The following is a 26,825-nucleotide window of genomic DNA, read 5'->3' as shown; positions in this document are numbered from 1 at the left end:
ACGCGGCGAACGAATGCCAAGCGTCTGGCTCTCCAACACATCTGAGCGCTTCACCTTTTCCTGCCCGAGCCTTGCTACTGGTGGTTCGGCTAGTGCCGCGGTCGCTTCACCGGCAGCGGAAGGAGGTAGCATTGGCGGCCACGCTGGAGGAGGCTGCCAGCCTTGCTTCTTTCCGTTTCGGCGATAGCGGCCATGGTCATAGTAGTGCATGAAGTTCTGCACCGAGGCCGCCATCTTATCGTCCTTGAGGCCAAAGTATTCGTCCCGCAGCCCATCTGGCTCATCTAGTACTGTCGTTGGGTCGGCCGCATTTGCGTCCTTCTTGAAGCCGAAGACTGCAAAATTGCATTGAAACCCAATGCCGTCAACGTGTACTGTATGCTCCCGGAAAAAGTCAATGATGCGCTCGCTGCGCTTGCCTGCATTTCGTAGTAGGATCCAAGGGGCAACGATGAGACTCAAGATTTCCTCGACAAAGATCAAGACCTTCGTCTGATACATTGCTGAGAATTCCGAACGTACTTCCGTTGTGTGCAGCCGGTCTTTCCAGTGAGACGGCACGTAATGCGTGCAGTAAAGCACAGCTTTCAGATGCATGACTGGGTCAAACACTTCGTCTTCTTCGGGCAATGAACCTTGGGAGACTGTGAAGATTGCAACCATGACGGTCAGCCAGAACACAGCAGTGCGACCAGGTGTCACCTCGAACCCCAGAAACAGTTCCGGGTCAAGCAGCGTTGCCAACGCAAGAACGGCAGCTATAGCTCCGCTCAGAAACGATACAAAGCGGCAGAGCTGGTCGACCTTGTCTTTCGGAAATTGGCGCAAGTAATTGTTCGCCGGTTGATAGGCCTGCCTCAAGCGGCGTTGGAAAAGGTGGTCCAGCTCGTTGAACTCGCGTATCTTCCACTCCGCAAATGGCGTGAACGACCTGGTGCTTGCTTTTGATGGGTTGCGCGTGAACTCCGTGTAGTACTTGAAGAAATAAATGATGCAAAAGCGGATAATGTTGACGGGTGCGACAAGCACGCTCGTCAGCGCGGCGAAGCGTAAGCGCGTTTGTAGAGCCTCGACCAAGGCCTTCCGGTTCCTTACCTCCAAACAGAACGGTCTGATACTCCCTTGCTCGTCAAAGATGAAGTTTGTGAGACAAAAGTCAATGCACCATTCGAGACTCTTCGAATAGAAGTGGCGTTGTCCCATGAAGGGGATTGGTAAAGTGAAGTCCAGAATATCCTTATTGTAAAGTGCGACGTAGTAGTTGGCTTGTCGCATTAGGCGGTTTGCTACAGTCTCCGCATTCATGCGTTGCTGTGGCCTATTGTACTTGGTGTACCTGCGAACGGCCGGATTTGGGTCAGCTGTAGAAATGTTGGCATTGTGCAGCTTGACCAAGCCATCGACCACGCGGATCCAGGATACGGTCTGTATGTCGCCATCGCTAATGCCTAGCACATGGTGGTAGAAATTGTGCATCCGTGACAGTTGGCGCACACCTCCCAGATTCGTGACAAGGCGGCTACACCAATACATTACGAACGTGAACAACGCAAGGTTCTTAATCCACGAGGCTTTAGCCATGCATTTAACGATGAGCACCTCTGAGCTGGACTTGCTGGACGGCAGTTTTCCCCAATCCACGCAGGTGGTTAGGAACATTGCGAAGGCGAACACGAACAGCTCAGTCAGAAGGCTGATAGCCCGGGACAGAAGGATCGACCAGAAGCCATGACCAACGTAATAGTTGTATACCTCGAGTAGGAAAGCGTCCAGATTACTGGCGTTGGTGTACATCCACGTGGCACCAGCCTGTGGATCTGTCTGTCTGGTATGCCCTGATACTGCAGCTGAGCGTGACCTAGGCGGCTTGTCTCTCTGTCCCCTGGGGTGAGGGTGAGCTCGGAGATTCGGTTGCCGTTGTGCTGCTTCCCATTGAGCATCAGCACGCGCTTGCGAGGTGCTACCTGGGCGTGCTGACACCGGCCTGCTGCCCAGAGCCTTGGTTCTGTCTTCGAGCAGCAGTGACTCCGGGACATCCTCATCGTCTTCCGTCCGCCTTTTGGTGGATGGCGCAATCTCAGGCTTGATCTGTGCATTTCGAGAGACGTCTCTAACAGGTTCCTGATCATACAGGAGATCATCTGGGTCGCTATCATCGTCTCGGAAAGGTTCAGTGACCTGAGTTTGGTCTTGCGCCTCAAGGTCATTCTCTCGTCGTATGCCTTCGTACACGGACACATCGCCTTCCGCAACCGGTAGGAGGCGCGACAGCACCCTCGAGGACATCATTCTGAATATTTTGCTACCGCTCAAGGTTGCTCAGTATATCCCCTGACTACTCAGAGCGGGAGGCAGGCGGCTACCGGCAAGGCAGTAGCACACTCAGGCACACTCTGCCCTTTCCCCGGCTCCAGCCACGTTGGCCTGGCATGCCGGAGCAGAACAGTAGGGTAGAGGAACACAATATACCGCCCTTTTACCTACCAGGTTGTTGAGCGGCAGATCGTTTGTCACAAGTTGAGCGGATGCTCGCGTGACACATGCATGTGAAGCCAGGTCAGCGCCATGCGGATGGCTGCCGCTTCGGCCCGGTGCGTATCCTAGTAAGGAGGGGCCAGCCACACTTCGCTCTTCATCAGTCGACGTGCTTCGGACACTCAAGTTCCCAAGCATGTATCAACATCTAAGGCACTGAGTCGTCGACCACACTTGCAGTGCTAGAGCAGACCGCAAGGGAATGACCACAGCTTGCCAAGATAACCCACTTATGCGCTTGACGGTCGTGACATTAGCCCGAAATTCTTCAAGCCATTCCGTTATGTAAAGAGAATCAATGCGCACCTCCACGCGAGACATGTGATTCGCACGACATATGTACTTCACCACATCTCTTCAAATGCATTCTCCGAACCGCTGTGTGAACTCAGTCTTCACTCTCACCAATTTCCGCACCTCCCAATCGTTCTCTTGCCAAATTCACAGTCGTCATCATGCCTCGTTCTCGCTTCCCAATCCGTACGAGACCACCCGTGAAGTGTGGACTTAAGGCAATGCTCGACATTCCCTCACCCGGGGATGCATCGCCAAACTACAAAAGAATGGCTTGAGCCTTGCAGAATCTACTCCGCAAGCTCACGTTCCACGATGCCGTGCGTGACAATGTCCAGCAGACGTACATGACTCCGGCCAAATCTATCTACAAGGTGTACTTGTACGTTCCCAACATCATACTCGGCCGACAGCTCCTGTAACTTGGGCTGAGTTTACGTGAGCCTTCGGCGTTCCATCGGCCGTTCGCTTCTCCGGCTGGCACCCGAGGTCCCAATCAGCATCTGTCGCGCTCAATTGCACGCTGTAGGGTTTCGCGTACACGATTCGTCCACACTAGAGAGCATGAAGGCAGAAGACTACGATCGCTGGTCCGACGTCCATTCGCGCAGCTTCATGGTAAGCCAGCTCAGCCTTGACAAGCCGAAAGAAGGGCTTGAAACGACGGTGAATATGACATGTATGCTCAACATCCGTTTCTATCTACCTTCCACGTCCGGCATCCTGACTCGGTCTCGAACGCACAGATTCAAGGCAGACTACGCGGCCAACCACCGGTGCAGATATCTAAGACCTGGCAAAAGTTGGAGCAGGCCGAACAATGAGGCTAAGCCTTCCGTCCAGCCACATAGCTTGAGAATTGTTGCGCGAGTATAAGATAATCCCGGGGTAGGCTGGTGCTCCTAACGCCTACATCGCTATTCCTTCTTCTCCAACTGTAGATGCGGGTTCTCGAGAATGGCCCCAACCTTCGCCGGCATCAGCGCGCCCTTCGGCGGCTGGTTCTTGGATTTGAAGTCATCGCAGATCTGCTCCATGGTCACCCACTCAACACCTTCTTTGGTATTGATATACTCGATGATCCTGCGCGCACTAAAGTCAGCCACTAGTGTGCTATGGCTGTGGCAGTCTCCACTCACCGCTCCAGTAGGAACAAGCCTTGTGGATGTCCGCAAACGTCCGGGTGGACGGTGACTGGAAACACGAACTCTTCTTCTTCCCGGTAAAAGTAATCAAACTGGTTTAGCCACAGCTCCTCGACGTCCCTCGGGTTGACCCATCCATGGCTGTTTGGCGCCTTCTTGATGAACATCATTGGGGGGAGATCGTCAAGATACCATGATGCAGGTATTTCGCAGAGTCCGGTTATCTGTCCACCTTTCAACGGTTGCATCCAATGATCCGGATGCTTTGCGTAATCGATGGGTATCCAAGAATCTCCGGTCCTGAGCCAATAGGCTTGACAGTCATGATGCGAGAAGCTATGATCATACTCCAGTCCATACCGAAGCATGAGCTCCGCACCCTCCTGGCTGCTCTCCCACCAAGGGGCCACAATACCCCTCGGCGGCTTGCCACCCTGGAAGTCCTTGATCAATCGGTAACACTTGTCCATTATCGCTGTTTGTTGTTCCAGCGTCATGGCGATGGGATTCTCATGGCTGTAGCCGTGAAGACCGATCTCATGGCCCGCATCGACGATCATACGGCATTCTTCTGGGAAGGTCTCCAGACTGTGGCCGGGGATGAAAAAGGTGGTTTTGATCTTGTATTTGTCGAAGAGCTTCAGGAGTCGACGTACTCCGATCGTACCGGCGAAGAGGCCTCTCGAAATATCTGACGTGCTGTCCTGTCCTTGGTAGCTACCTAGCCAACCAGCGACGGCATCGATGTCGACTGAGATGCAGCAAAGAGCTCCTACGGCATGTGAGTCAAGAACTACATTGATTTTGGCCAAGGAATGTCAGCACATACGCTTCTTTCCCATCGCGGGAGCTTACTGTAACGAGACAATATCAGTAGAACGAGTGTGGCCGAGCAGACAACGAGAGGGGCGAAACAAGTAGAAGCAGAGGCTCTGATCATATACTCGCGATACCATCCATTGGCGGGGTTGCGTTCGGCCAGCAAGCTAGGCGGATGACGTCGAACGGTTGGCCTCTCACAAACGCAATGTCTTGTCTTATCATCCGCTTGAGGCCATCAAACTACAGGCACTGGCAGAGCATTCCCCAGCCAGATGGATGGTATGCGAGTACGGGCCTGCCAAAGCAGCGCCTGCGGTGCTATTTGCTGCGGGACTTCCTGGTCTAGGCTTGGCTACCGGCCCTCCGGCTTAAGGGGTACGCTGTGGTGTACGCCCAATCTGGTCAATTCACCATGCACCCAGTTAGCCAATATGCTTACTTGGGATAGGTCTTCTTGTCCTGAGATGGTTGCAAATCTGGTAGGTTGCGACAGGGCTCTCCGTGATGGAAGGCTTCGCTTTGCCGAGGCACGAATGGCGGGCTGCTTGCTGCATGCTCCATCTCGTCGGAATTTACAACGATCGAGGGGATAGCACGACAACCATTATGATTCAAATGCACAGTCAAACCTGCGTACACATTATTGTCCGAAACGCACAGTTCGGAAGTGACAATGACCCATTTCAAGCCTCGAATAATCAAACGATTGCTTGTTGCAAACAGGCAAGCCTAAAGAATTCGTAGAGTATGGGAGTCGTAATGCTAACGAACCGACAGAGGCGAGATTGCAGTTCGGATCCTCTCGTCAGCTCGCGAGCTGGGCATCGAGACCTTCGCAGTCTATACTGAGAATGATATTGGCCATGTCTACAACGCCTCGCATGCAATCCAGTTGAAATCACCTGCATCGTACATGAACATCGACGACTTGATTGCTGTAGTGAAGCAGCATGACATCGACGCTTTACACCCTGGGTACGGCTTTCTTTCGGAATCTGCAGACCTCGCCAGCCGTATGGCACAGCTCAATGTGATGGTCATCGGGCCCGGCAGTGACAACTTGGCCAAGACTGGCGACAAGCTTCGCGCTCGTCTACTGGCAGTGGAATGCAATGTGCCGGTCCTTCCTGCTCTGACGGACCCAACGGGTATAGTGGGCGATGTCAAAGCTTTCGCAGAGCAGGCAGGTCTTCCGGTTATGGTTAAGGCTGTCGACGGCGGCGGCGGTCGTGGCATCAGACTTATTCGTCAGATGGAAGACTTGCAGAGCCTGATAGTCCGAGCTATCGAGGAGTCACCATCAAAGCAGGTCTTCGCCGAGAAAGCCGCGGTGAATGGCTTTCGGCACGTCGAGGTCCAGATTGCTGGCGATGGTAGAGGTAATGTGATGCACCTCTGGGAGCGAGAGTGCAGCATTCAGAGACGATACCAGAAGATCGTTGAGCTCGCTCCAAGTACCGTCATTGATCGTGCCATCGTGGCTCCGGTCATCCGTGCGGCCGTTGCAATGGCGAAGAAGATCCGCTATGGATCGCTTGGAACCTTCGAGTTCCTATTGAATCCAGGGACTGCGGAGTTCTTCTTCCTTGAGATCAACCCCAGACTGCAGGTAGAGCATACCATCACGGAATCGATATGCGGTCTGGACGTTGTGAAAGCGCAACTGCTGCTCGCACAGGGAGCGACGTTCGCTGAAGCCGGATTGGAGATTGCCCAAGATCCGTTGCGACCTCCGAATATGCACTCAATTCAAATGCGCATAACTGCTGAAGACCCAGAGAAGAACTACTCGCTCAGCATTGGCAAGATCCTATCGTTCCACTTCCCATCCGGAAACGGCATTAGGATAGATACCGCGCTGCACCAGGGCATTCCCGCCGTTGTCACGTCTGATTTCGATAGCGTTATCGCGAAACTGATCGTTACAGCGCGGACTTGGCAGGATGTTGTACGAAAAGCACAGCGCGCGCTGGAGGATACTTCTATAATTGGCATCAACACCAACATTGCTTTGCTAAGAGCCATTGTCGGGCATCCGGACTTTGCATCCGGTCGCTGTGATACCCAATGGCTCGAAACGAAGCATTACGAATTGCTTGAGAGCATTAGAGCAATATCAAACCGCTCAGATCCAACTCACGGACTTGTGACGCAGCAATCCACCACGTCTGTCGGAGCTAGTATCTCGACTTCATCGGCGTTACTGAGCAAAGACGACGCTTGGTCGATTGTCCTGCGCCCGTTAGCCAATGCGAGATCCTCCGATGCGGCCCAAACATATCATCTACGCCTCACCCGAATACATCGCAACGACTTTCCTCTTGCCATTACAGCTGATGCGATCTTCACCTCCGCAGATCAACAGCCAACAAACTACCACCTTGAGGCTCACAGCACTACCGCCTCTGCCGGCTCTACTGTCTCTCAGCACAGGCAAGGTTCGCGCTCGGACCCATCACACATCATTCTTCCAATCTCGGGTAAGCTTGTCGAGGTGTTGGTAGATATTGGCGATGCAATAAGAAAGGACGATCCAGTATGTGTTATCAAACAGATGAAGATGGAGATAGAAGTCCGCTCGCACAAAGCGGGGGTCGTTACCTGGATCACCGAGGCTGAAGATGACGAGGATGTCGCCGAGGGTATGTTGGCGGCTATCGTGGAGGACGACAGAGCCCAGGCGAAGCTGTAATGAATGCCTCCCAGGCATGCTATGACTCGTCGGGATCGTCATAAATCCGGACTTTGTCCGCGTACTCAAGGATGTTACTGTGGATCGTGTTCTCAATAAGATGCCCCTTGCCACCAGCTATGCGCAGTATCAAGTCGTTCAGCGATGCTCGTCCGAGGATATCAACATGATCCGCTGTATTCGGGCCTCCTCGTGGGTGGAAGCGTTCGGGCTCATGTAGCATCTCGTAAGTGGTGATCGAGATGTTTGCAGGGTTGTAGCGCTTGATCTTCCAACCCTTGTTGCACATATAGCCGGTGCTGAGGAGGTTGACCGTACCGTCGCCCTCTCCCATAACCACGCCATGGTCAATTAGTCCGTCTGCGCTGGTCACAGTGGTATCGATGGAAACTGTGCTCTGGTTGGTGACCTCGTCCACACCTTCCCGGTAAAAATAAGCCCGCTCGGTAGGCTTGCCCATCCCATAGAAGCAATAAATTTTGAATGAAGGTGCAAAGGGCAAACGAGTCTCCAGAGGATTGCTCCACTTCCCAGGTATGTTGTTATTCGCTTCCACCTCATCGCGCGTGTGCGCAACGCCGTGGCTGTAGGATTGTTTGATCGTTTCGGCATACCATTGCTCGGTATGATTGAATAGGTACGGCAAAGACTGAGCGACTGTAAGGTTACCAGGACTGTCGACTGTCGATCTGGCCTCACGGAAACTGATAAACTTGCCGTACGTCACGTTCTGCCCGGGTCGGTCATCCGGCGCTGCCTGATGGTCGCCCCAAACAGCTTCTCCGCCGATAGGCAACATGCTAGATATTCCAGGCATGTGGCGGAAGATCTCTGCTCGCTCCTGTCTCGAAAGGAACTTCTCGAGCCCATACACGGCGAACGCGTTCAACTGCGCGGTGTCTCGCATCTCGCCGCTAAGTACGGCCGGAAGATCCTTTAGCGCCCCGAGCATACAACCTGATATGTTGATCCATGACTCGAGATGATCTTCAACCCAGGCGGGCCCGCCGTTACCGTAGCCTTCAGCTTCTACCCAGTGCATGAAGTAGTAGAGCACTTGCCCACCCATTGAGTGCGTCAGCAGGACTACCTTCAACCCTGAGACCTTCTTTGCCACCTCGATATGGTTCTTAAGGCGGGTGAAGTACTGATCTCGCTTCTCATAGTTCGCATAGCTTAGCCGCCAATCATAGGCGGCCGTGAAAGCGTTAGTCGGATCGTAGCCGATCGTTGCTAGATTCTCGAGAATCTTGTTCCAGATCCAGTACCCCGTGATGAAGAAGTCGGCAGCATCAAATCCCTGGGCAGCACGTAGCTTGATGCCAGATGGGTCCATCCCTGTAAGCGGGTCCAGCATGATATGCTTCTTCCAGCTTGCCTTGTCAAGCACCAGTGCTCTCATCATAGTCCAGGAGCCCCAAAGTCGCTTTCGGAAGTAGGGTCGACTGTGATCTCCCGTTCCCCAACTCTCCAAAGATGTCGATATCACTCCGGGTACCATGACGACGGAATGCCTAGCAGAGATGCCCTCAGAACGCGCCTGCAAACCAATGGCAAAGCTGTCGTAATCCACTGCATCCTTCTCACGAGACTACACGCCACAAGACCTCGGTCAATATCAGCATCGAAAGTGCTTGTGGGTATCCCTGTTTCGTGTGACTTACCTGAAGGTCTCGCGCGTCCCTGATAAGTCCTGCGGGCAGCACATCGACAAGGGAATCCAGATGGACGTCGTTGAGGCCAACCACTTCCGCAAGCCTCTCTAAGCTTCCACTGCTACCTGCGAAGAAGCCTGCGACTAGAAGGCCAAGCACGCCGCCCATCGTAAACATCCACGCATTGCGTCGTTTCGTGCCGTGGGACTCTAGTCGTTTGCTCAGCTTCTCGTGGTTATGGCCCGTTTTATCAGCGCGGGACTTTGGTGCAGGGTTGTCAGTGCGTGAGGTGTCGTCCGGCGCGCCGAGGCCGAATATGCGGTGCCGTAAGTCAGGCATGGTTGCCCGAATACTGCTAATGCAAGAAAGGCAGAGTCTGACATATGTTGAAGTCCGGTGGCGCAAACGGTGCACTTGGCCCGTGCGTTTATCGAAGCCTCATATCCGACATTCAATCGCGAGCAGATACGTGAGTATAGACGCAGCTGACCCATAAACCCCTTCGGTATAGCACAAATGTCAAGACTGTCCGTCGATGAGTGGCAATAGCAAACATGCCGCCAACGATGCGAGCCAGACCGAGCAACACGGTGCGACCGGCGATGTTGACCTGCACTACGTCGCCTACGGCAGCGAGAAGGAGTCTTTGTACCTTCCCGCAATTAGGAAGCTGATCTCAAACGATCTCTCCGAGCCCTACAGCATATACGTCTACCGATACTTCCTCTATCAGTGGGGAGACTTATGCTTTATGGTGAACTAGCAAAGAAAACATATCCACCCCCCGAAGTCTTGCTAATTTATTGTAGGCCCTCACGCCAGATAACGAGCTTGTCGGCGTCATTGTATGTAAGCTGGAGCCGCACCGCGGTGGTCCAATGCGTGGCTACATCGCCATGCTTGCCACGCGGGCGGAAAATCGAGGTCGTGGTATAGCTACCAGGCTCGTTCGGATGGCTGTCGACAAAATGATCGAAAAGGACGCGGATGAGGTATGTGCTGAGGTTGTCTTACGCTCCCAGGTTGGCGCCTCGCTGAAGACCATCAGATTGCTTTGGAAACCGAAGTCGACAATATACCGTCCCTGCGCATCTATGAAAACCTGGGTTTTTTGCGGACCAAGCGTCTGCACCGATACTATCTGAATGGCAACACCGCATTCAGGCTAGTGCTCTATCTCAAGCCAGGCATACCTTACAAGCCCACCTATCCTCCCGAGTTTTCGCATGATGACATGGGCTCTCAAGCGCTGTCAGCCCAGCAAGGCCACGGTCTAATGAACGAAGACCTCATGCAGCGACAAGCGGCCCAGTTGCGGATTGAGGACATTCATAGCAAGCACTACGATGTGACGGACGACGCTGCTGAAGTTCAGCCTTGATATTCGATGAGCAATGTCAGCTATCATCTGCTGAAAGTCCTAAACGTAGAATAATACAATGCAAGCTCTACTACAATGCGCGTTCCAGAACGGAGCGTTATGGTACAGCTCCTTATAGAGCCGGCTTGTTCGCAGTATGACGCTGTTGGCATGTGAGGTTCCCTGCGAGAAGTGGACTCGGTACCGCTCATGCACCGCGAGAGTGATTGAGCGCCGCTACCCATTACGTGCACAAACCGCATTGCATAGCGATCAACTTAGATGTCCTGTTACGATCAAAGACCTTCCGCAGCCTTCTCGCGCTCAGTCTTCTCGTACGCCATGGCGTGTCGGTCACCTTGAGCGACTGGGTGATGATGATCAGGAGAGCCTTCGCTCGGCTCCTTGCCCTCGAGCATCTCGCTGTGCTGGTGGATGCCTGTAGCGAATGTCAGATTAGCATCCCCTTGAAACATTCGCATCCGAACTGTGGCTTACCATGACGATCGCCCTGCGGAATCTGCGGTTCTTTCTGCTCCGGCTCCCCCTTCGCGGGCGTCCACGCCAGATAGTCACGACGGACCTCAACATAATCGTACGCGAATTCACCGAGCTGGTCATCGTCCATACCCAGTAGCTCAGCCTCTTCCGACGCTCGGAGATGTAGGCCGGGTATCCAGTTGATCGCATACGCAAGGATAGCGCTCACGACGAACGCATATACGGTTACTGTTACAATGTACGCGACTTGCTGACCCAGCTGGATCCAATTATGCTGAATCCAACCGCCCGGGAAAAGACCGGTGTTGACGCCGTCCAGCCCGATAATGTAGTTGGCGGCGAAGATGCCGTTGAAGAAGAGCCCAACCATGCCTGCCACACCGTGCTCGGCGAACACGTCCATGGCGTCATCAATCTTAATCCAGTACTTGATCTTCGTAGCAAAATTGCACACTACTCCGGTAACGATACCGAGAACAACGGATCCCCATGGGGTGATGAAACCAGAGGCCGGAGTGGCAGCGACCAAACCAGAAATAGCACCTGAACACCAACCGACCATTGACCACTTCCTTGCAAGCCTCCAGTCGAGAAGAACCCACGTGATCGCCCCGAATGCGCATGTGATGTTGGAATTCCAGCAAGCCATGGTCGCACGAAGATTCGCACCAAACGCTGAGCCGCCGTTAAATCCCAGCCAGCCAAACCACAGCAGTATCGTGCCCAAAGTGATCAGGGAGACGTTATGAGGTCGGAAGTTCAACATCATCTTCTCCTGCCTCCGTCCGAGAACCCAAGAGTATGCGAGTGCGGACATTCCGGAGCCAATCTCGACGGGCCCTCCACCAGCGTAGTCCAGCACACCCCACGAGTATGCCCAGCCGTTGACATTCCAAGCCCAGCATGCAATTGGGCAGTAGACGATCGTAGCCCAGAAGAAGATGAAGACCATCATGGGAATGAGGCGGCCTCGCTCAGCAACAGCACCAACGACGATTGCGGCGGTAACGGCGCAGAATTGCATCTATCTGTTCGTCAATAACTCGTCCATACGATGCAGGTTGGCTTGGCGTACCTGATAGAAAGCATAGAGTAAGTCCGGAATAAGCGGGCTGCCGGGAGAAGGTGTGGCGAGTGTGCCTCTCAGACCGAACTTCTGCAAGTCACCAATGAAGCCATTGGTAGCGTAGTTGCTGAACGCCAACGAGTAGCCCCAGAAATACCACTGGAACGTGATGATTGAGCAAGAGGCCATACAAGCCCAGATCATGCTCAGTGCAGACTTTCTTCGTGCAAGACCCGAGTATAAGAAGCCCAGTCCCGGTACCATGATCAAGACCATGGCGGATGCTACGATGATATATGCTTGGTCTCCAGATTGGTACCACTGGTTCAAGTTCTCTGCGTCTGTCGCGGAATGATGTTAGCATTTCATACTATGGCTGCAATGAGGCAACTGTCACGTGCGCACTCGTTGTAGCGATGCTACGGCGCCAAGGACTGGGAGAGCGTACTTGCATCGCCGCCATAGCGAGGATTAGTCCCGTTGAAGGTCGTCGGAGACCCCACCCAAGAGTACGACATCGTGATGTTGACCTTCCCTGCAGTGCACGAGTCTAACAAGGCCGAGACTTGGACAGATACCTCTACGTGCTTCGATGCGAGTGTTGTACAGTGGTAGGCAGGGAAAGTCGACCAAGCCCTCAGTCGAAGGTAGGTGAAGTCCAAGTAGACGCCGTCAGAAAGGGTCAAAGGAAGTCAAAGTCTAGACGGAAAGAAAGCATGAAGAGAGATGGCAGGGGTTCTCATATGCGGAAACGTGGATTCGACGTCAATGCGATCCACACGCCAACTAGTAGCGTACCTCATCTAGTGTCTTGGAAGTAGATTGCGGGAGGAGAGTATCTCTTGGCTTTCTCAGCGTAGAACAGCCGGGACGGAGCTGGATTTCAACGCTGCTTTTCCATTGCGTAAAACGTCACTGAGGCGCATGGTTGAAACGAAAATAAGGACCCCACGGTTCTTGTTAGCTGCCGTAGGTCGCCGCGCGCCCTCAAGAAGGGTCTAATGGCGATACCGCTTCATGGTCGATACCAATTCTGCCTCTGGAAATACTGTTTCGAAACCTTCATCGCCTCAACCCGCGTCGACTTTTGCCCTTCCTCGCAGGATGATCTGCGCTGCAAGATCCTCATCGACGCCAGTGACGAAAGACGCCCTCAGACAATCCGTCGTTTAGCATGAAGTGGTAGGCGTGGAGAGCGCCGAAGTCGGTTACTGTCTTGCTATTCGATTGGAAAGCGGGAGCTATGCGGTAAAGGAAAGCTTGTCTTATCCATGACTGGCTGTGATAGGTCGCTTGTGGGCTCCTTATCTCTGCGAATCAAAGGGAATGTCATTAACGATTGGAACATGAAAGCCTCAAAGATAACGATGAGCTAGAGACAATTCAAATAGCAACTCCGGAGACTGGGCATCGCTTGGGGATCTATCGATCACCGCTCACAGTGCTGCATCGAACTGTCGCGTGGGATTGTGTCATATCGAAACGGCAGGATGAGGTCTTGGCAGTAGGAAGCCCGATAAGAGGTAAACTCACCAAGCTTCGCAGTCCAAGGCTCTGGCTGCATTTGCATCGTGGGATAGATGCCCCACCTTAGCAACGACCGGTCTACCGGACCTCGCGGAAAATCGTGCGCTATTCCGATCAATGTCTAGTCACACGAGCATGCCCAAACAATACGGACCATGAACCGCTCGGCATTCTCTTTCGGGGAAGTGGCTCGGAAGCAGTGCGATAACTAAAGTGGGCCATGAAATTTGCAGGTTGTCATTCCTTCCCGACTGCACAGAGTGACCATAGGATATCATGCCTTCTGAGGATGCTCTTCCGCGTGAGGTGAGCATGGGATGTATCAATTTCTGATACCGACAGGATGCTATAGGGAGCGCCACTTGTCGCAACCACGTGGGCACAGACCCGCTCCATGGAAGTAAGGAAGCCACACGGCAAATTCTGCTGACACTGACTCTCCGAAGTGGTCCCCTCCGATTTTAGGGATATACCGGAAGGGCTCGACTTAACATCGACGTCGAGGCGCTAAGGTGATAGCGTCACTGTGGCATGACATGATAGGATTGCTGGCTCTTGGAAGCGTTGTGCGGACGCGACGCAACTACATGAACCCGCCGGGTCTTCCAGATATTCACGAGACAAGCCAACTAACTCCTAACCAGCCAGCGATACCGCTGAGTCCAAGAAGCAGCAGGCAGATCCCTAACAGCACGCCAGATACCACCCGGTCGCCGGCATCCCTGAAGCCACCATGCGGTGTAGCTCCAGGAGTAGTCACCCGCCCTAGGAACACCCATAGTACCGCTGCCGTTATACTAGCCATGAGGACGAGCAGTAGAGCAGCGAAGACACGTGCTATTGACCAGCTGACCACGAACTCCAAGCCTTCTGGCTGCCAAGCACGGTGCACCAGATCCCTTTCCGTCTCCAGTGCGATTTTCGCACTCCCGCCTGGTACAGGCATTGGCGGCGCAGCAGCGATGCGATGAGCCCAGTGCACGAAGGCGTACCGTGCCCTTCCCAGCGCCGGTTTGCGGTAGTGCTGCAGTATCTTCTCTTCGCTGAATGTGTCGCTCAACCCTCGGTAAGCAAGCGTCCGTGGAGAGCGAGGCTGATGTAGCCACCCGTATCCGGCATCTGCGGCTCTTGACGCGGGTCCGCTGACTGCGATTCGCGTCAAACTCCTGGCGCTGAATACTCGCAGGGGCCCGCTAAGCTGTCGGTAAGCGCTCTGTAGCTGTCGGAAGAACTCTGCATCGTCGTACTCAATTGTTCGGAAATGCTTATCTTTCTGCCATGTACTTCTCGATGAAAGGGTGCTAAAGTCGTTTGAGCCTGATATGACAAGTGTTGCGACTCGGGGGAGACTGTTTTGGTTTCTCCGCCGGATACTGAGTGTGAGTATACTTTCGCTTGCGCCAAACGTGCTAACAACGGCAGACGGCGGACTCATTTGACCAATATTCTTGCGGTGCACGCTCTCCGGGGAATACGGATACGGCGTCCGCACAAGCTCCTGTGGCAGTGACCCTCGAGGTCCTGAAGTGTCGATGGGAGGCGGCACAACCTGGACTCTCTTACTGCTACTGGCGGCTGACTGTGGAGTGGCAAACGTTTGAGTACGCGGACTTCGAGGGTCATGAAGGCGCAGGGACGCAGGCAGCAACGAAGCACGGTTCGTCAACTTCAGTGGCGCGAAGCCTTCCACACTCGCGTTGAGCTTCTCCTCGCGCATCAGCGCATTCAGGGTGATCTCGTGCGCAATCGCATGAGCGCCCAAGATCTGTTCGACCTTGCTGGGTGACGGCGCCAATGGGTCTCCCTGGCACTGCTCGATTAGCGCTGAACTTCGTGGCGTGCGTCCACTCGCAACGCGAGCTTGGCGAGGAAACTGCGGTGGGCTGATCTGGTCGTTACTTGGGATGGGTAAGAGTTCATCCACCGAGCCGTTGAAGGATGTACTTGGAGTATCCGGCAATTCGGCCTGCTCTTCGTGGCCATGACTGGCTGCCAGCGGATGATATCTTCCTTCAGGCGGCAGGCTGACATGCTTGGGCTCGCATTGTGAAACAAGGTCTGAGCCGGTCGAGATCCGTTGGCGCTTCTTCATTGCAGAGCTTCTTGGCTCGATGGCTTCGGCACTTCGCACATTGGGTCCACCTCCGGCTGATCTGGCGTTACTCGTGGTCTCTTCGTCGGATGTGTCATCGAAGAAGTCCGTGGTCCTCAGTCCCGGGTCTGTTCGGTTGTGGCTCGAATCAATGCCTTGCATTTCCGGGTGCACGCTTATTGCAGGACTACGCACGGCCTGCGTGATCTGAGGTGACCGCCTTGGGCTTTCGGATAATCTGACACTCTCTTCTACTCGAAGTGGAGCTTCCATATGCGTTCGTCTGCAATTCCAATTGGATCTGCAGCCGTGCAGCGGACGTCTTATGGCGCTGTTCGCAAGAGATCTGCCATTGTGGACGTGCAACGCTCAACTGGCTTGTAGTGTTTCCAGTACGGAAGAACGCTAAGCAACAATTTTCGCTGACGCCAAACAGTTAGCTAGGGTTGGGAAGATCAGTTGTCACAACAGTCACAGGAATGTGGAAGAATTGCGCCTAAATTCCTGAACTAACGTCGACAACATTCTATCTTTATTACAGCGCTATCAACCAAGTCCAGCATGAAGTGCAACAAATCCACAAATACATATATCATCCTAGTCGCATTATGCTGGCTAGAATCCACCAGCGTCCCGTCATCGCACCTCTCGACTCCTACACCGAGTGGGGATACGGATCAAGCTCCAGTACCAAGGCCATGTCTGTTAAGGAAGTCGAAAGACACCTCATAGCCTGCAGTGGCATTGTTGTGCAGTGTCAGCCCGTGTCCGGTGTTCGGCTGAATGGCGACTTCGATGGTAGAGGCATTCGGATAGATTCCATGGAGCAGTGTGAGATTGGACACCCCTTTGCAGTCTCCGCCGCAGATGAAGAAGTCGAATTCCGGTAGGAAGTACTGGATAGGGCCTTCAAAACGAGGACCGGTGACATATACAAGCTGGTACGAAGACGCCAACTCGCCTATGGGCACTGGTTGCTTGATCGAATTGCCGTAATCGAATTGCTGCCGCGTGAAAGCAGTCGTCAAATTGCCTCCGAAGAAGACATTCTGTATGCCGGACTTCGAATCCACCACGTAGCCACTGGGCCGACTGAACGGAATGTCGGACTCGTTAGCAAACTGCACGTCCCAACTGGTCCAACCAATGCTGCCAAAGTACTTGTTGAGTACGTATCCGGTGATGACCGCGCCGTCGCTCAATTCAGGATACGTGCCAATGAATGCAGAGGTCATGACCGAGCCAAAGCTGTGTCCAACGTGCACTACCTTGTCAGGGACCCGGTGCTGACAGAAGGCTGACAAAGTCCCGTTTCGCGCCATGACGGTGAGCTGTCTGAGGATTTCGAGCTCGAGAGGTGCTTGCACAATGGTGTAAGCGTCTGGATGGTCCGATTGCCCCGCCCCCAGGCGATCGTATGTGAGGATGGAGTATCCAGCCTTGAGAGCTGCTTCGACATAAGATTGATTCTCCGGATCAAGCTCAGGGTCCCAATAACGCGAGTCGTAGTATGCTCCATGTGTCGCGATTTGCAGCACATCGACCTTATTATTTGCGACGGTTGGATAGCACAGCTGCGCATGGATGTTCCAAGTGCCCATTGTCGTGGTGTTGACTTTGATAGCCGCAGAGCCGTCGGGAGTGCTCCACGTGTCCTGCTGTACAGCCCAGGCAGTCGCCGATAGGTTGTCATCCACCACCGGCAGATCGTAGATTGCGCTCGGGGCGGACGCGGTTATCGGAATGTCAAGTTGCTGGCAGTTCCCGTAGATGTGAGTTGATCTCTTGCTCGTGGGAGCAGACTTAGCCCCAGTCGCGATGAGGATGAGAGCAATAAGGAGGCCTGCCATTGCGTGATAGTCGAAGAAGACGGAAAACTGTGTGATGATAATGCTCATCCTATGAAAGGACAGCGACGTGAGCAGTCTTATATACGGCGGACACGCTCCTGCTTAACTGCGACCCTGCCCATTGTCGCATTCGGCGTGCTGAACGAAGGGGGCAATGTTCGGAGCATATGTCCCAGCCGACACCCGTCAATGGCCAAGCCATTAGTACTCCAGCGCTAGCACACATGATGGTCGCTGGGAACAACTCACTTTTGTCCTTCCAAACATGCCGTGATGTTCGTTGGCTAGGCTTCGGGGTATAGAGCGACAACGAAAGCGAGCCGTGTATGTGAGGGCTGACTCAAGACTGGCAAGGTCCGTCCGTAGGGAGTTCCGAGGGTACCTGTTGCTCAGCCGTCCTCGAGAACGACACGTGGTAGGACACAATTACAAACACTGTGAGTTCTGAGTAGGCTGTATCTGAGCGATATAGCAGAGCCACCACAAACGCGCGGCGTTCGCGGTGTGACTATCCCAAACCACAGCAGCTACAGGCACAGTCAAGTGGTCTCAACTATAGCCCTCCCCGGGTTGACCGGGTGGGGGGCTTGGCGCTTACTGCGCAGCGTATCCACCGCAGTCGTGCCGTCGTTCTCGTTTACAAAGCTCTCCGTCACGGTCTTGGCTGGCTGAGGCAGTGTTTACCAAGATGCCTGCCTTCGCTTGGCGCAGCAGGTATTAAGCTGTGTTGTAGAGTGATCGTAAACGCAGGATGCGTAAACGAAAACTCCAACTTAAGCTCAACCGTGACCGCCAGCCTAAGCCAACACAATGGATAGCGATGGTCTTTTTCCCCCGGAGATTCAGAGAGCCACTCTCAGATTGAAAAAGTCCCACAAGAAATCTCGAACAGGCTGCGACACATGCAAGCAAAGGCGTGTCAAAGTGGGTTCGCTCGACGCCAGTAGTTGTGCGAAGGCAATTGCTGATGGTAGGTTCGGCTAGTGTGACGAAACCCGGCCATCATGCAAAAATTGCTTATTGCGAGGGATCAAATGCCGCTATAGCAAGCGTCTGTGCACTGCAGACCCGGTAGATGCTCCAACAAGGAAGATAGATGCCAATCACAGCACAAGCCCCGGCTCCTCCAGCTCTCCCGACTGCGAGAACGGGGCTGCGTTGGCAGCAAGTCCAGTCAATCTTGGTGGGATCGATGATGCCGAGCTCAGTCGGTACTACTTCGAGTACACCCTGCATACTTTCACGCGCAGCTGCGTACGGCAGGAGTCTTCGTGGGCGTGGCACATTTTCGTTCCCAGCCTGGCCTATAGTACCGAAACGGTGCGCCATGGCATGTTGGCACTCGCCGCCATGTCTAGGTATTACGCAGCTAGGGACGATGAAGAACGTCCACTGAAGTACCTCGAAGCTGCCAAAGCCCACGGCAATGTGTTCGTCTCCCAAGGCACGGCAGCGCTGCAGAAACTGCACCCAAAGGAGGCCAACGCCAACGTGGCAAATAGCAGGCTGCTAGCCGTATTAGCATTTGCGTTCGCCCGACAATACCGCAGTGCCGGCGTGGAACTGGCCTGTGCGACCTCCTGGACATGGCTTCACTTGCTTCGTGGCGTGCGCACGGTCTACACTGCAATGGTTGAAGCCAAGCAAGATATCGATCCGCTAATTAAGCGGGACATGGTTCCAGAAGTGGTTCCAGAAGTCTCGACAGCAGGTCCGGTGGCTGAAGTCTCCTGCACCTCTAGCATAACGAGCGGCATGCGAAGCATTCTGGATGCGATACAGTGTAGTCAGCACGAGCGGTTTTCTTTATTACGGGACGCCTGCCACGCAGTCATAGATGACGAGTACGCCGAAGACTACCTCGCAGCGCTTGCAAACCTAATCGAAGTTACAGAGCACATCTGCTCAGGCAGATTGAATAGCCTCTTCCGCTCTCTCTGCACTTGGCCGGGCAGACTCTCAAAAAGCTTCGTCATGCTTCTAACAACCCTTCACCCTGCAGCGCTTGCACTCTACTCGCACTGGCTGTTGCTGGTCGTGCTTGCGGAGGATATGTGGTGGATGGGCGATATGGGTCGGGCTGGTATAGGTGCAGTTGTTGAGCTACTCTTGAAGTTGGACCCTAGTGTATTGGCGCTTGTCGAATGGCCAAGGCGAATCATGATGATGGTTCCAGATCATGTTGGGACTAGTCCGCTCGAGGCCCGCCACTGCTAGGTATGGAGCTCTATGGCTTGATGTCTCACAAAAGTCCGAATCATACAGACCTTCGAGTCGGGTAGAGCTAGACGATCAGATCCACAAGCAATGAAGAAGCTACCACGTACCTACGGCGGCATCCTCTTATTGGATGAGTCTGCCCCAAGGCACTATAATCCGTCGCGAAGCGCTTGGTACATCAACAGATCCTTGTCCAGCTGTATTGGTGCGGACAAAGTAAATATGCTGCAGCAAAGCGAAGTGTCAAAGGTTTTTGCCGCTGGCTTTTTAGGAAGCCATGTTCACGTTCCATGTATGTACGCCTTCTTCAACAGCGGATACGAGTGAGTCATGATCAGAGCAACAGACTGGATGCTCTCCTCTCAGATTAAATATGGGCAGGAGACAGTGCCTTGACCAGCCATCACATATATGGATAGGTGGTGTGGAAAAGAAGCTTTGGAAATGTCAACTTTCACTGTCATTGCAGTCGCCAAGCCAGCTCGCCGGATATCATCCGAAGCGTTAACCAGCCTACATGTATGCTGCTCCTTCCTCCGTCTCCTCACTAATTTCTTGGAGTTCGCACGAGGTGATTGAACTTTCACGCATTGAGACCTACGAGCGTGAGCTGGTATCATCACGGCATTTGTGCTGTCGTCAATCCGGCAACATGGTTCTTTCCTTCATTCTAATTCAAAACCGCCAGTAAGCGTTGCCACCATATAGCGCTTTGGACTTGCGCTGACCATTTCATTCAGAGGCAAGACTCGCTTGGCGAAGTGGTACGCACCGTACAACGATGACGAGAAAATCAAGCTCAAAGGCGAAATCCACCGCCTAGTCGCGCCACGTGACCAGAAGCATCAAAGCAACTTTGTCGAGTTCCGGGGCAGCAGCAAGATAGTGTACAGGCGCTATGCTGGACTCTTCTTCTGTGCATGTGTCGACGCGAATGACAATGAGCTGGCTTATCTCGAAGCGATCCACTTTTTCGTTGAGGTATTGGATCAATTCTTTGGCAACGTATGCGAGCTGGACCTGGTGTTCAACTTCTATAAGGTAATTCTTCCGGTACAGAACTCATAATTGTGTCCTGATCGTTTGCACTAGGTCTACGCCATCCTCGATGAGGTGTTCCTGGGGGGTGAGATCCAGGAGACTTCAAAACAAGTCGTCCTCACTCGGCTCGAGCATCTTGACAAGCTGGAGTGATTTGAGGATCTAGTCACAGTTACACCTCAAGCCAACGCCATCCTCGTCTGAGTGGCCCCATCTTTTAAAGCGATGGCGCGATCATTATGAACAGCGATACGTTTGTGAACAGAGGCAAAGCGTCATGTTCACCGCCATCGCCATTGATGCTGGCCACAGGTGACGAAGAGCCACATCACCGCTGAAAGACTCAAATCGAAGCCGCTGGCGGCGGCATGCAGTCGTGCGCATGCGTATGGCCAACAGCTTCTACTTGAGTCGAAAGAAAGCGCACCACCTGACCCGATTCGGAAGGTTTCCCTTCGATTTGTGACGGTAGTGTACGGATTCGCATCGTTCAACAGGACCAACACGCCATTGGAAAGCCGGTCAACCTTTTCTTCGCCTTGGATCATTGCCGTGTTAGTTAGGGAGCATAGATATTCACAAGTGTCGCGCTCATGTGGTGCCTTAGGGCTGGATTGCTGAGGTAAGATTTGCGTGGGACCGTCGAGCCTACCAGCGAGGGTCATGGACACGAAGGAGCTTTGATATCAGGAGGGAACGACTGCAGCACGGGCGACATCATTCGACACAAGTCTTCGGTTGCAGAAGCGAATATGCTATGTCCGTCGGCGTTGGGTCGTCCTTGTGACGCTATGGATCTGCAGATTGTACAATTCTTTCGATCCTTGGGATAGTAGGCATTCCGAAATGAGCATCGCCGCATAATCAGGCCAAACCATAACTTTCGCATTATACGACCAACGTCACTCCATGTAGTTCCTCGGTATCACCGGGTCGAGCATTGAATGCGGATTTTTCCTATTGGCAGGACTACATTGCATCAGCCCTATGGAACGCTTCCTCTGCATTAGCGCATCCTCTGGAGTGAGAGAGCGGAGATCACCCGAAACACGCTCCGGTACCGACCACTCATGACCGTCCCCTGGCTCTACGCCAAGAACCACAGGCCACTCCCACGATCGTGGCATGCGGCGTTGTTGTATACGAGTTCCCATATCGAGGACTCACTTCGCCAAGTACCAGCTTCGTTCATCGAGATATGCCTTGAGTCATCACATACTCGGTAATCCGCAACATAGAATGTCGGGTGGGCATCCTAGCTTTACCTAGGTCACATCGGCACCGGCAACCAGCGTTATCCTCTTTGTGAAGCTGCCCCCGTCTGCGTTCAGCTCTGTGCGGCTGTTGCAGTAACTCCGTAGGCTGCTTTCCATGGTACTTGTAGCTCACCTAGGTGGGTTGCACCAGCCTTCGTTTACAGAACAGAAGAGCCCTTTCCATGTCTTGTCTCTCATGCCAACTCTTGAGATTCTCACATCCAGATACTCAACGACCATGATAACAATGATAACATCCGCCAGAATGATTGCTCAAGAAGAGAACCCTTTCCCGGAAATGTGGACTGCGGTGGTGGACACCGACCGGAACCCTTCGCCCATAGCAAGCCCGGCTAAGCGAATACGACAAGCATATGAGACGGAAAGTCTCGATAATGCGACCGCGATCGATCCGTTACTGCATCTCGACAAAGACTTCAGCCATGGCTGGCCAGAAGATGACATAATCGATGCAGGACTGATAGCGAACGATGAAGAGCTGAATGAGATACTGCGCGGGTTTGAGGCAGATACAGCACTGCGTATGGTGAGAGCCGAACATGCTCCGCCCCAGCCGAAGACGGGACGCAAAAGGTTGATGCAGACGGGTTGCATACCATGCCTGTGCGTAATGTGCCTCGAGCAGTTCCGAGGCTGTCCCTAACCGGTCCATCTAGTGTAAAGAATATACCGTGCGACCCTCGGAATCCACAATGCAAGCGAGTCATGTCAGATGACTGGAACATCAACTTCCGTCCGCAGAAAGATGAACACCCGTCTTTGGACCACCCAACGCCTGAGTCACTGAGCCTAACCGCCTACAGGCCGGACATGAAGTGGAGGCGCAACTGGCGAGAACGGCACAGTCTGAACTTCTTCGTCAACTTCTCTGCGCCCCAGATGGCTGGATTCTTTGACTCGAGCTTCTGGCAGCGTATGGTAATTCAGAACTCATTCCATGAGCCAGCTATCCTGCACGCCGTCACTGCCATTGGCGCATTGCACGAAGCGATCATGCAAAGAGCATTCGCAGAGGAGAAGCGGAAAGCGCAAGCATTGGCATTTGCGCTGGACCAGTGTAATAAGGCGATTTCGCAGTTGACGGGAGGTAGGCGCGCAGCCGGGTACATGACAGTCTCTGACACCCGCCTTGCCCTCATAACGTGCGTACTGTTCACATGTTTTGAAGCGATGCAAGGGCGATGCGACAGCGCAGTCAACCATGCATTGCAAGGAAGACGGCTCCTACAAGCGACTGCTCGCCCAGAAGCGTTAGCGATATCAGGTTCCGAGCTGGACGATATCGAACAGATGCGGCCCCTGGTTGAACGTCTGGAAGTGCAAGCAACGGCATTGCTGGACAAAGGCAAGCGGCCCGAGGTCGACGCTCTAGATCGAGTGTCACCCCTGCCACCCATAGAGTTCGTTTTCAGCCTGGATCATGCACATAACGCACTGCACCTGGCACTCAACAGCATTATGCGATTTATGCAGGGCTTCCAGCCGATCAGTCCGAAAGACCAGATCTCTCTAATAATGGCGGAAAAATACATGCGCTACTCGCCATGGTTTCAGCAGTGGGAGGCTGCCTTCACGTCGTACCTTGCTGACAACAAGCATTGGATGACTAACATGGACTTCAAACGCGCCATGGTGCTGAAAGCGAATCATTTGGTTGGTACGATGCTGGCCTCGGTCGATCAATCGGCTGGTCCAGTAGCCTACGACCCGTACGAGGCGGAGTTCAAAGCCATTGTAGACTTGTCGCGAGAAGTACTTGCAACTTTTTCATGTCCACCGCTGCCAACATTGAATGGCGGCTCAACCGGCACGCCCTACCTCTCGTTTTCTTTATGGGTTACCGACCCACTCTGGATGGCAATCTCCCGGTGTCGCAATCCTAGCATTCGACAAGCAGCTTTCACTTTGCTGTCGCAGAACCCACGACAAGAGGGCATTTGGCATGCCGGGCCGCAACTGTCGAATAACAGATACATGCGCCGTGCTGAAGCTGGTCCGACCAGTCGCTTGAAAGAGACGGTCAAGGGCAACAAGCCACCTGAACGCGCAAGGGCTGCGAACAGTGGAGCAGCAAGCGATGATACAGCATGCGAGGAAGACCAGCGAGCTTCGAAGAGGACGGTCAAGGCGACACGCAGTCGTAATGGAGAAGTGCAAGGGGAGGTGCGCGGAGAGTGGGTCGACCTCCGCGCTGCTCTTGGCAAGCACGCTAACAGTATGTGACAGCAAAGCGCCCGTACACCCTGCGCACGTGAGCTGATCAGCGACACACAGCTGTCGCAAGACCTGATTGCGCTAGGTGCAGGTGCGAGGCCCCAATACTTGAGAGGTACAAGCTGCATTGTTATGGACGTTGCAGCATACCCACTCTGGATGAGCTAAAACGACACCGGCATGGCTTCTTGGATGATGAAGGCCCACGTGAAGGTCGTGCAGCTATTGTGCAAGTAAGGGTACCTGCTTAGCAAGCGGCCAGCCGATACGTATGCGTGACAAACATCGGCATGGCGCATGCAAGCGGTGTAGCCTTGGGTAACACAACCCTGGCAAGCATTGCTGGGAAGCTGCACTATGCTTTACAGACTTGCTTTCTCTCCCACGCTCGAGTTCGCAACCATGCAGTCGTTGAGAGTATAGCAAACCGTGGCCGAAGCCTTCAAAGCCGGAGTGGGCACCATGACCGCAACAGATCTTCTGGATGTCATGGCACGCACAAGGCACCCGCGGGCGTGGGTGCGACGGCGCATTCCAGTCACGACGATGGACAGCGACCTGTGGATGCCGCCCGGGATCAGCACCAGCATGTGGCAGCATAGCCTTAACGATCTGTGTCACGAACCGTCTCCGCCTCGTTCATACGAAGACCTGAGCGACAACAACGTGCTTACGCCAGCCTTCTCCGCGTTCAGCCTCGGTCGTGCCGACGGTGTTGCCCAAGCTAATAGGGCTCGAGGAGCAAGGCGCTACCAGGGAGCTGTACCGTTTGAACGAGCCGTCGATACGCTCTGCCAAGCTCTCCACTCAGCGATGAAGCACTGCAAAGGCATCAAAGACCACTTCGACAAGACCATTGAGGCATCTTCCATCGCGCTGTGGGCCCCTCCGAGGGCCGTCGACGCTCTATGGACGATGAACGTGGAGTGGGACGGCGTCGATCGTAGCCGGCGGGCACACTTTCCGGAGCAGCAGCCCGCGCCTGAGGTTGTCACGTTTCAAGGCATAATAGCGCGGTTTGAAAACGCAATGAAAGCCATGGCGCACTGCAGCGGTCCTCGACTCGACTATCTGGAGTATGCCGATCATAAGCTGAGTCCAGAAGTCTTCCGCAATACGCTAAGCAAGCTGAAGGTGACTTTGAAGGGTGTAGAAGAGTTGATGCAATCGGTCAGGAAAGATCGAGGTTTGATGGAGCCGTTGATTAAAGACTTGATGGCTGCTACACAGTTGTTAGATGACATCGGTCCTTTGTGGGTGCCACGACCCAGGACGACTGCTGCCAAATCACGCAGGTGGATGCAGGAGGGAGATGATCACGAACGGCCGTGGTATCGTGGCGATTGAATTTATCGCCCATGACTTCTCCGCTATGATGTAGAGAGACCCTGCCAATCTATCGTCACTGTCAGCACATTTGCTGTGGTCACATTCCACAGTGCCAAGCTTACCAAATCTGGTGTGCTCAGTGTTGCGCCTTGTGACCTTGACAGAGTCTCCAACTCTAATCGTCTGGCCTTCACTACCTCGTTCTAAGAATGAATAACGACCAAAGCAGGGGGAGTATTTGACTCCACGGTCGACACGGCGATCAGACTGCAGCTTCTTCAGTATCTCGCCAGTCTGACCAGTGCCAGGTTCTCCAGTATCGTAGTCGATATTGATGCTTTTACATCGTCCACAGTTGTGTATGCATTCGATTTTAGTCTGCCCGTTGACGGTAAGCTCGGCCCAGAAATCCTCGTCCCATGGCTTGTCAGCTCCGGATACGATGATGTTCGGCCTGAACTTGATTATGTCCATCTGAACACCCTCGGACAGCCGTCGGTCGACGTCTTCCATCGACTTGGCGGAACAGACGAGATAAGGTGCGCAATCTGCGAAGGTGATGCCAGCCTGGTCCATATCGGCACCGAGCACAAACTCTGTCGCCTTGCTTGCAAGCGAGTTAAGCCAACTTCCATTGCTCGGTTGCTTATTTCCGCTTGTAGACATCAGGACGTTGCGCAGATTGTCACCCAGGTACACGAGAACAACACGATAACCGAAGCAAGACGAGAACCAGTCATCATACTTTTGGCCCATCTTGTAGGCCTTACAAGGGCTATTGTGCATTGTCACGTCTGTCACCTCCAGATTATCCGTTTTTGGTTTGAGGGGCATATCAAGCGTTTTCGTCTCGCCACCGTTTGGAGGGTCATACAGTATCGACAGACAGCCTTGCATTGCATCCCCATTGGGCATGCTGAGAGACGGGAAGAACCTCGACATCAAGGGGTAGTGCGCTGGATTACGGTCAGTGGAGTCCTCTAGCAGCTTACGGCCACTGACCGATCGCCATGTTCTTAAACGTTCCATCATCCTGAACATGTAAGACCATGAAACGTCGGTCGTTGGGAAGGCCATGCTTGGTTAGGACAGCATGTTCGAGCTCTGTATGTACATCAGCGGCCGACCTCAGGTCTTTATACCGATCGTACCAATCGCTCTCATTCCCTTCACAGGATACTGGTAGATGCCGCTTATCTTCATGC

The 26,825-nt window shown here is 53.6% G+C and overlaps 14 protein-coding genes across 14 annotated transcripts; 7 read left to right on the top strand and 7 right to left on the bottom strand.

Moving 5' to 3' along the window:
- Nucleotides 1–135: 135 nt before the first annotated feature.
- BAUCODRAFT_44094 (uncharacterized protein) lies at nucleotides 136–1,818 on the bottom strand (the record flags this gene model as incomplete). Its single annotated transcript, XM_007678702.1, has 1 exon — nucleotides 136–1,818. A coding segment is annotated over one exon (1,683 nt), but the record flags the coding sequence as incomplete, so codon positions are not given.
- Nucleotides 1,819–3,464: 1,646 nt separating this feature from the next.
- On the bottom strand, nucleotides 3,465–5,263 carry BAUCODRAFT_34599 (uncharacterized protein). The gene is made up of 3 exons (XM_007678620.1): nucleotides 4,804–5,263; nucleotides 3,969–4,746; nucleotides 3,465–3,912 (listed from the first exon to the last, which is right to left on the bottom strand). Exons 1-3 carry the CDS (start codon nucleotides 4,814–4,816, stop codon nucleotides 3,747–3,749), a joined length of 957 nt encoding a protein of 318 aa, XP_007676810.1. The 5' UTR covers nucleotides 4,817–5,263; the 3' UTR covers nucleotides 3,465–3,746.
- A 206-nt stretch (nucleotides 5,264–5,469) lies between these two features.
- On the top strand, nucleotides 5,470–7,488 carry BAUCODRAFT_123119 (uncharacterized protein; the record flags this gene model as incomplete). The annotated part of the gene is made up of 2 exons (XM_007678992.1): nucleotides 5,470–5,519; nucleotides 5,574–7,488. The coding sequence occupies 2 exons, from the start codon at nucleotides 5,470–5,472 to the stop codon at nucleotides 7,486–7,488; spliced, it is 1,965 nt and encodes a 654-aa protein (XP_007677182.1).
- Nucleotides 7,489–7,507: 19 nt separating this feature from the next.
- BAUCODRAFT_109446 (uncharacterized protein) lies at nucleotides 7,508–9,498 on the bottom strand (the record flags this gene model as incomplete). Its single annotated transcript, XM_007678991.1, has 2 exons — nucleotides 9,153–9,498; nucleotides 7,508–9,079 (listed from the first exon to the last, which is right to left on the bottom strand). Exons 1-2 carry the CDS (start codon nucleotides 9,480–9,482, stop codon nucleotides 7,508–7,510), a joined length of 1,902 nt encoding a protein of 633 aa, XP_007677181.1. The 5' UTR covers nucleotides 9,483–9,498.
- A 252-nt stretch (nucleotides 9,499–9,750) lies between these two features.
- On the top strand, nucleotides 9,751–10,365 carry BAUCODRAFT_58819 (uncharacterized protein; the record flags this gene model as incomplete). The annotated part of the gene is made up of 3 exons (XM_007678733.1): nucleotides 9,751–9,897; nucleotides 9,953–10,135; nucleotides 10,192–10,365. Coding segments are annotated over 3 exons (504 nt in total), but the record flags the coding sequence as incomplete, so codon positions are not given.
- Nucleotides 10,366–10,543: 178 nt separating this feature from the next.
- Nucleotides 10,544–12,829, bottom strand: BAUCODRAFT_505383 (uncharacterized protein). Its single transcript, XM_007678990.1, has 4 exons — nucleotides 12,519–12,829; nucleotides 12,080–12,411; nucleotides 11,002–12,028; nucleotides 10,544–10,942 (listed from the first exon to the last, which is right to left on the bottom strand). Exons 1-4 carry the CDS (start codon nucleotides 12,586–12,588, stop codon nucleotides 10,800–10,802), a joined length of 1,572 nt encoding a protein of 523 aa, XP_007677180.1. The 5' UTR covers nucleotides 12,589–12,829; the 3' UTR covers nucleotides 10,544–10,799.
- Nucleotides 12,830–13,783: 954 nt separating this feature from the next.
- Nucleotides 13,784–16,345, bottom strand: BAUCODRAFT_34594 (uncharacterized protein). The gene has a single exon (XM_007678619.1). The coding sequence runs from the start codon at nucleotides 15,960–15,962 to the stop codon at nucleotides 14,211–14,213; it is 1,752 nt and encodes a 583-aa protein (XP_007676809.1). The 5' UTR covers nucleotides 15,963–16,345; the 3' UTR covers nucleotides 13,784–14,210.
- Nucleotides 16,346–16,366: 21 nt separating this feature from the next.
- Nucleotides 16,367–17,539, bottom strand: BAUCODRAFT_71197 (uncharacterized protein; the record flags this gene model as incomplete). The annotated part of the gene is made up of 1 exon (XM_007678768.1): nucleotides 16,367–17,539. One exon carries the CDS (start codon nucleotides 17,537–17,539, stop codon nucleotides 16,367–16,369), a length of 1,173 nt encoding a protein of 390 aa, XP_007676958.1.
- A 429-nt stretch (nucleotides 17,540–17,968) lies between these two features.
- Nucleotides 17,969–20,169, top strand: BAUCODRAFT_505599 (uncharacterized protein). Its single transcript, XM_007678989.1, has 2 exons — nucleotides 17,969–18,463; nucleotides 18,524–20,169. Exons 1-2 carry the CDS (start codon nucleotides 18,350–18,352, stop codon nucleotides 19,754–19,756), a joined length of 1,347 nt encoding a protein of 448 aa, XP_007677179.1. The 5' UTR covers nucleotides 17,969–18,349; the 3' UTR covers nucleotides 19,757–20,169.
- Nucleotide 20,170: 1 nt separating this feature from the next.
- BAUCODRAFT_123113 (uncharacterized protein) lies at nucleotides 20,171–20,338 on the top strand (the record flags this gene model as incomplete). Its single annotated transcript, XM_007678988.1, has 1 exon — nucleotides 20,171–20,338. The coding sequence occupies one exon, from the start codon at nucleotides 20,171–20,173 to the stop codon at nucleotides 20,336–20,338; it is 168 nt and encodes a 55-aa protein (XP_007677178.1).
- Nucleotides 20,339–20,411: 73 nt separating this feature from the next.
- BAUCODRAFT_71477 (uncharacterized protein) lies at nucleotides 20,412–20,953 on the top strand (the record flags this gene model as incomplete). Its single annotated transcript, XM_007678788.1, has 3 exons — nucleotides 20,412–20,446; nucleotides 20,500–20,800; nucleotides 20,852–20,953. 3 exons carry the CDS (start codon nucleotides 20,412–20,414, stop codon nucleotides 20,951–20,953), a joined length of 438 nt encoding a protein of 145 aa, XP_007676978.1.
- Nucleotides 20,954–22,654: 1,701 nt separating this feature from the next.
- On the top strand, nucleotides 22,655–23,928 carry BAUCODRAFT_56219 (uncharacterized protein; the record flags this gene model as incomplete). The annotated part of the gene is made up of 2 exons (XM_007678728.1): nucleotides 22,655–22,680; nucleotides 22,734–23,928. Coding segments are annotated over 2 exons (1,221 nt in total), but the record flags the coding sequence as incomplete, so codon positions are not given.
- Nucleotides 23,929–24,545: 617 nt separating this feature from the next.
- On the top strand, nucleotides 24,546–25,700 carry BAUCODRAFT_505304 (uncharacterized protein). Its single transcript, XM_007678987.1, has one exon. The coding sequence runs from the start codon at nucleotides 24,754–24,756 to the stop codon at nucleotides 25,636–25,638; it is 885 nt and encodes a 294-aa protein (XP_007677177.1). The 5' UTR covers nucleotides 24,546–24,753; the 3' UTR covers nucleotides 25,639–25,700.
- BAUCODRAFT_148688 (uncharacterized protein) lies at nucleotides 25,662–26,823 on the bottom strand (the record flags this gene model as incomplete). Its single annotated transcript, XM_007678986.1, has 4 exons — nucleotides 25,662–25,687; nucleotides 25,743–26,576; nucleotides 26,623–26,724; nucleotides 26,772–26,823. The coding sequence occupies 4 exons, from the start codon at nucleotides 26,821–26,823 to the stop codon at nucleotides 25,662–25,664; spliced, it is 1,014 nt and encodes a 337-aa protein (XP_007677176.1).
- Nucleotides 26,824–26,825: the final 2 nt, after the last annotated feature.

The sequence above is a fragment of the Baudoinia panamericana genome (genome assembly GCF_000338955.1).
Source record: "Baudoinia panamericana UAMH 10762 unplaced genomic scaffold BAUCOscaffold_7, whole genome shotgun sequence".
Taxonomy (NCBI): Eukaryota; Fungi; Ascomycota; class Dothideomycetes; order Mycosphaerellales; family Teratosphaeriaceae; genus Baudoinia; species Baudoinia panamericana.
Note: the sequence above shows the minus strand (reverse complement) of the source record. Positions and strands in the feature narration are given on the sequence as shown.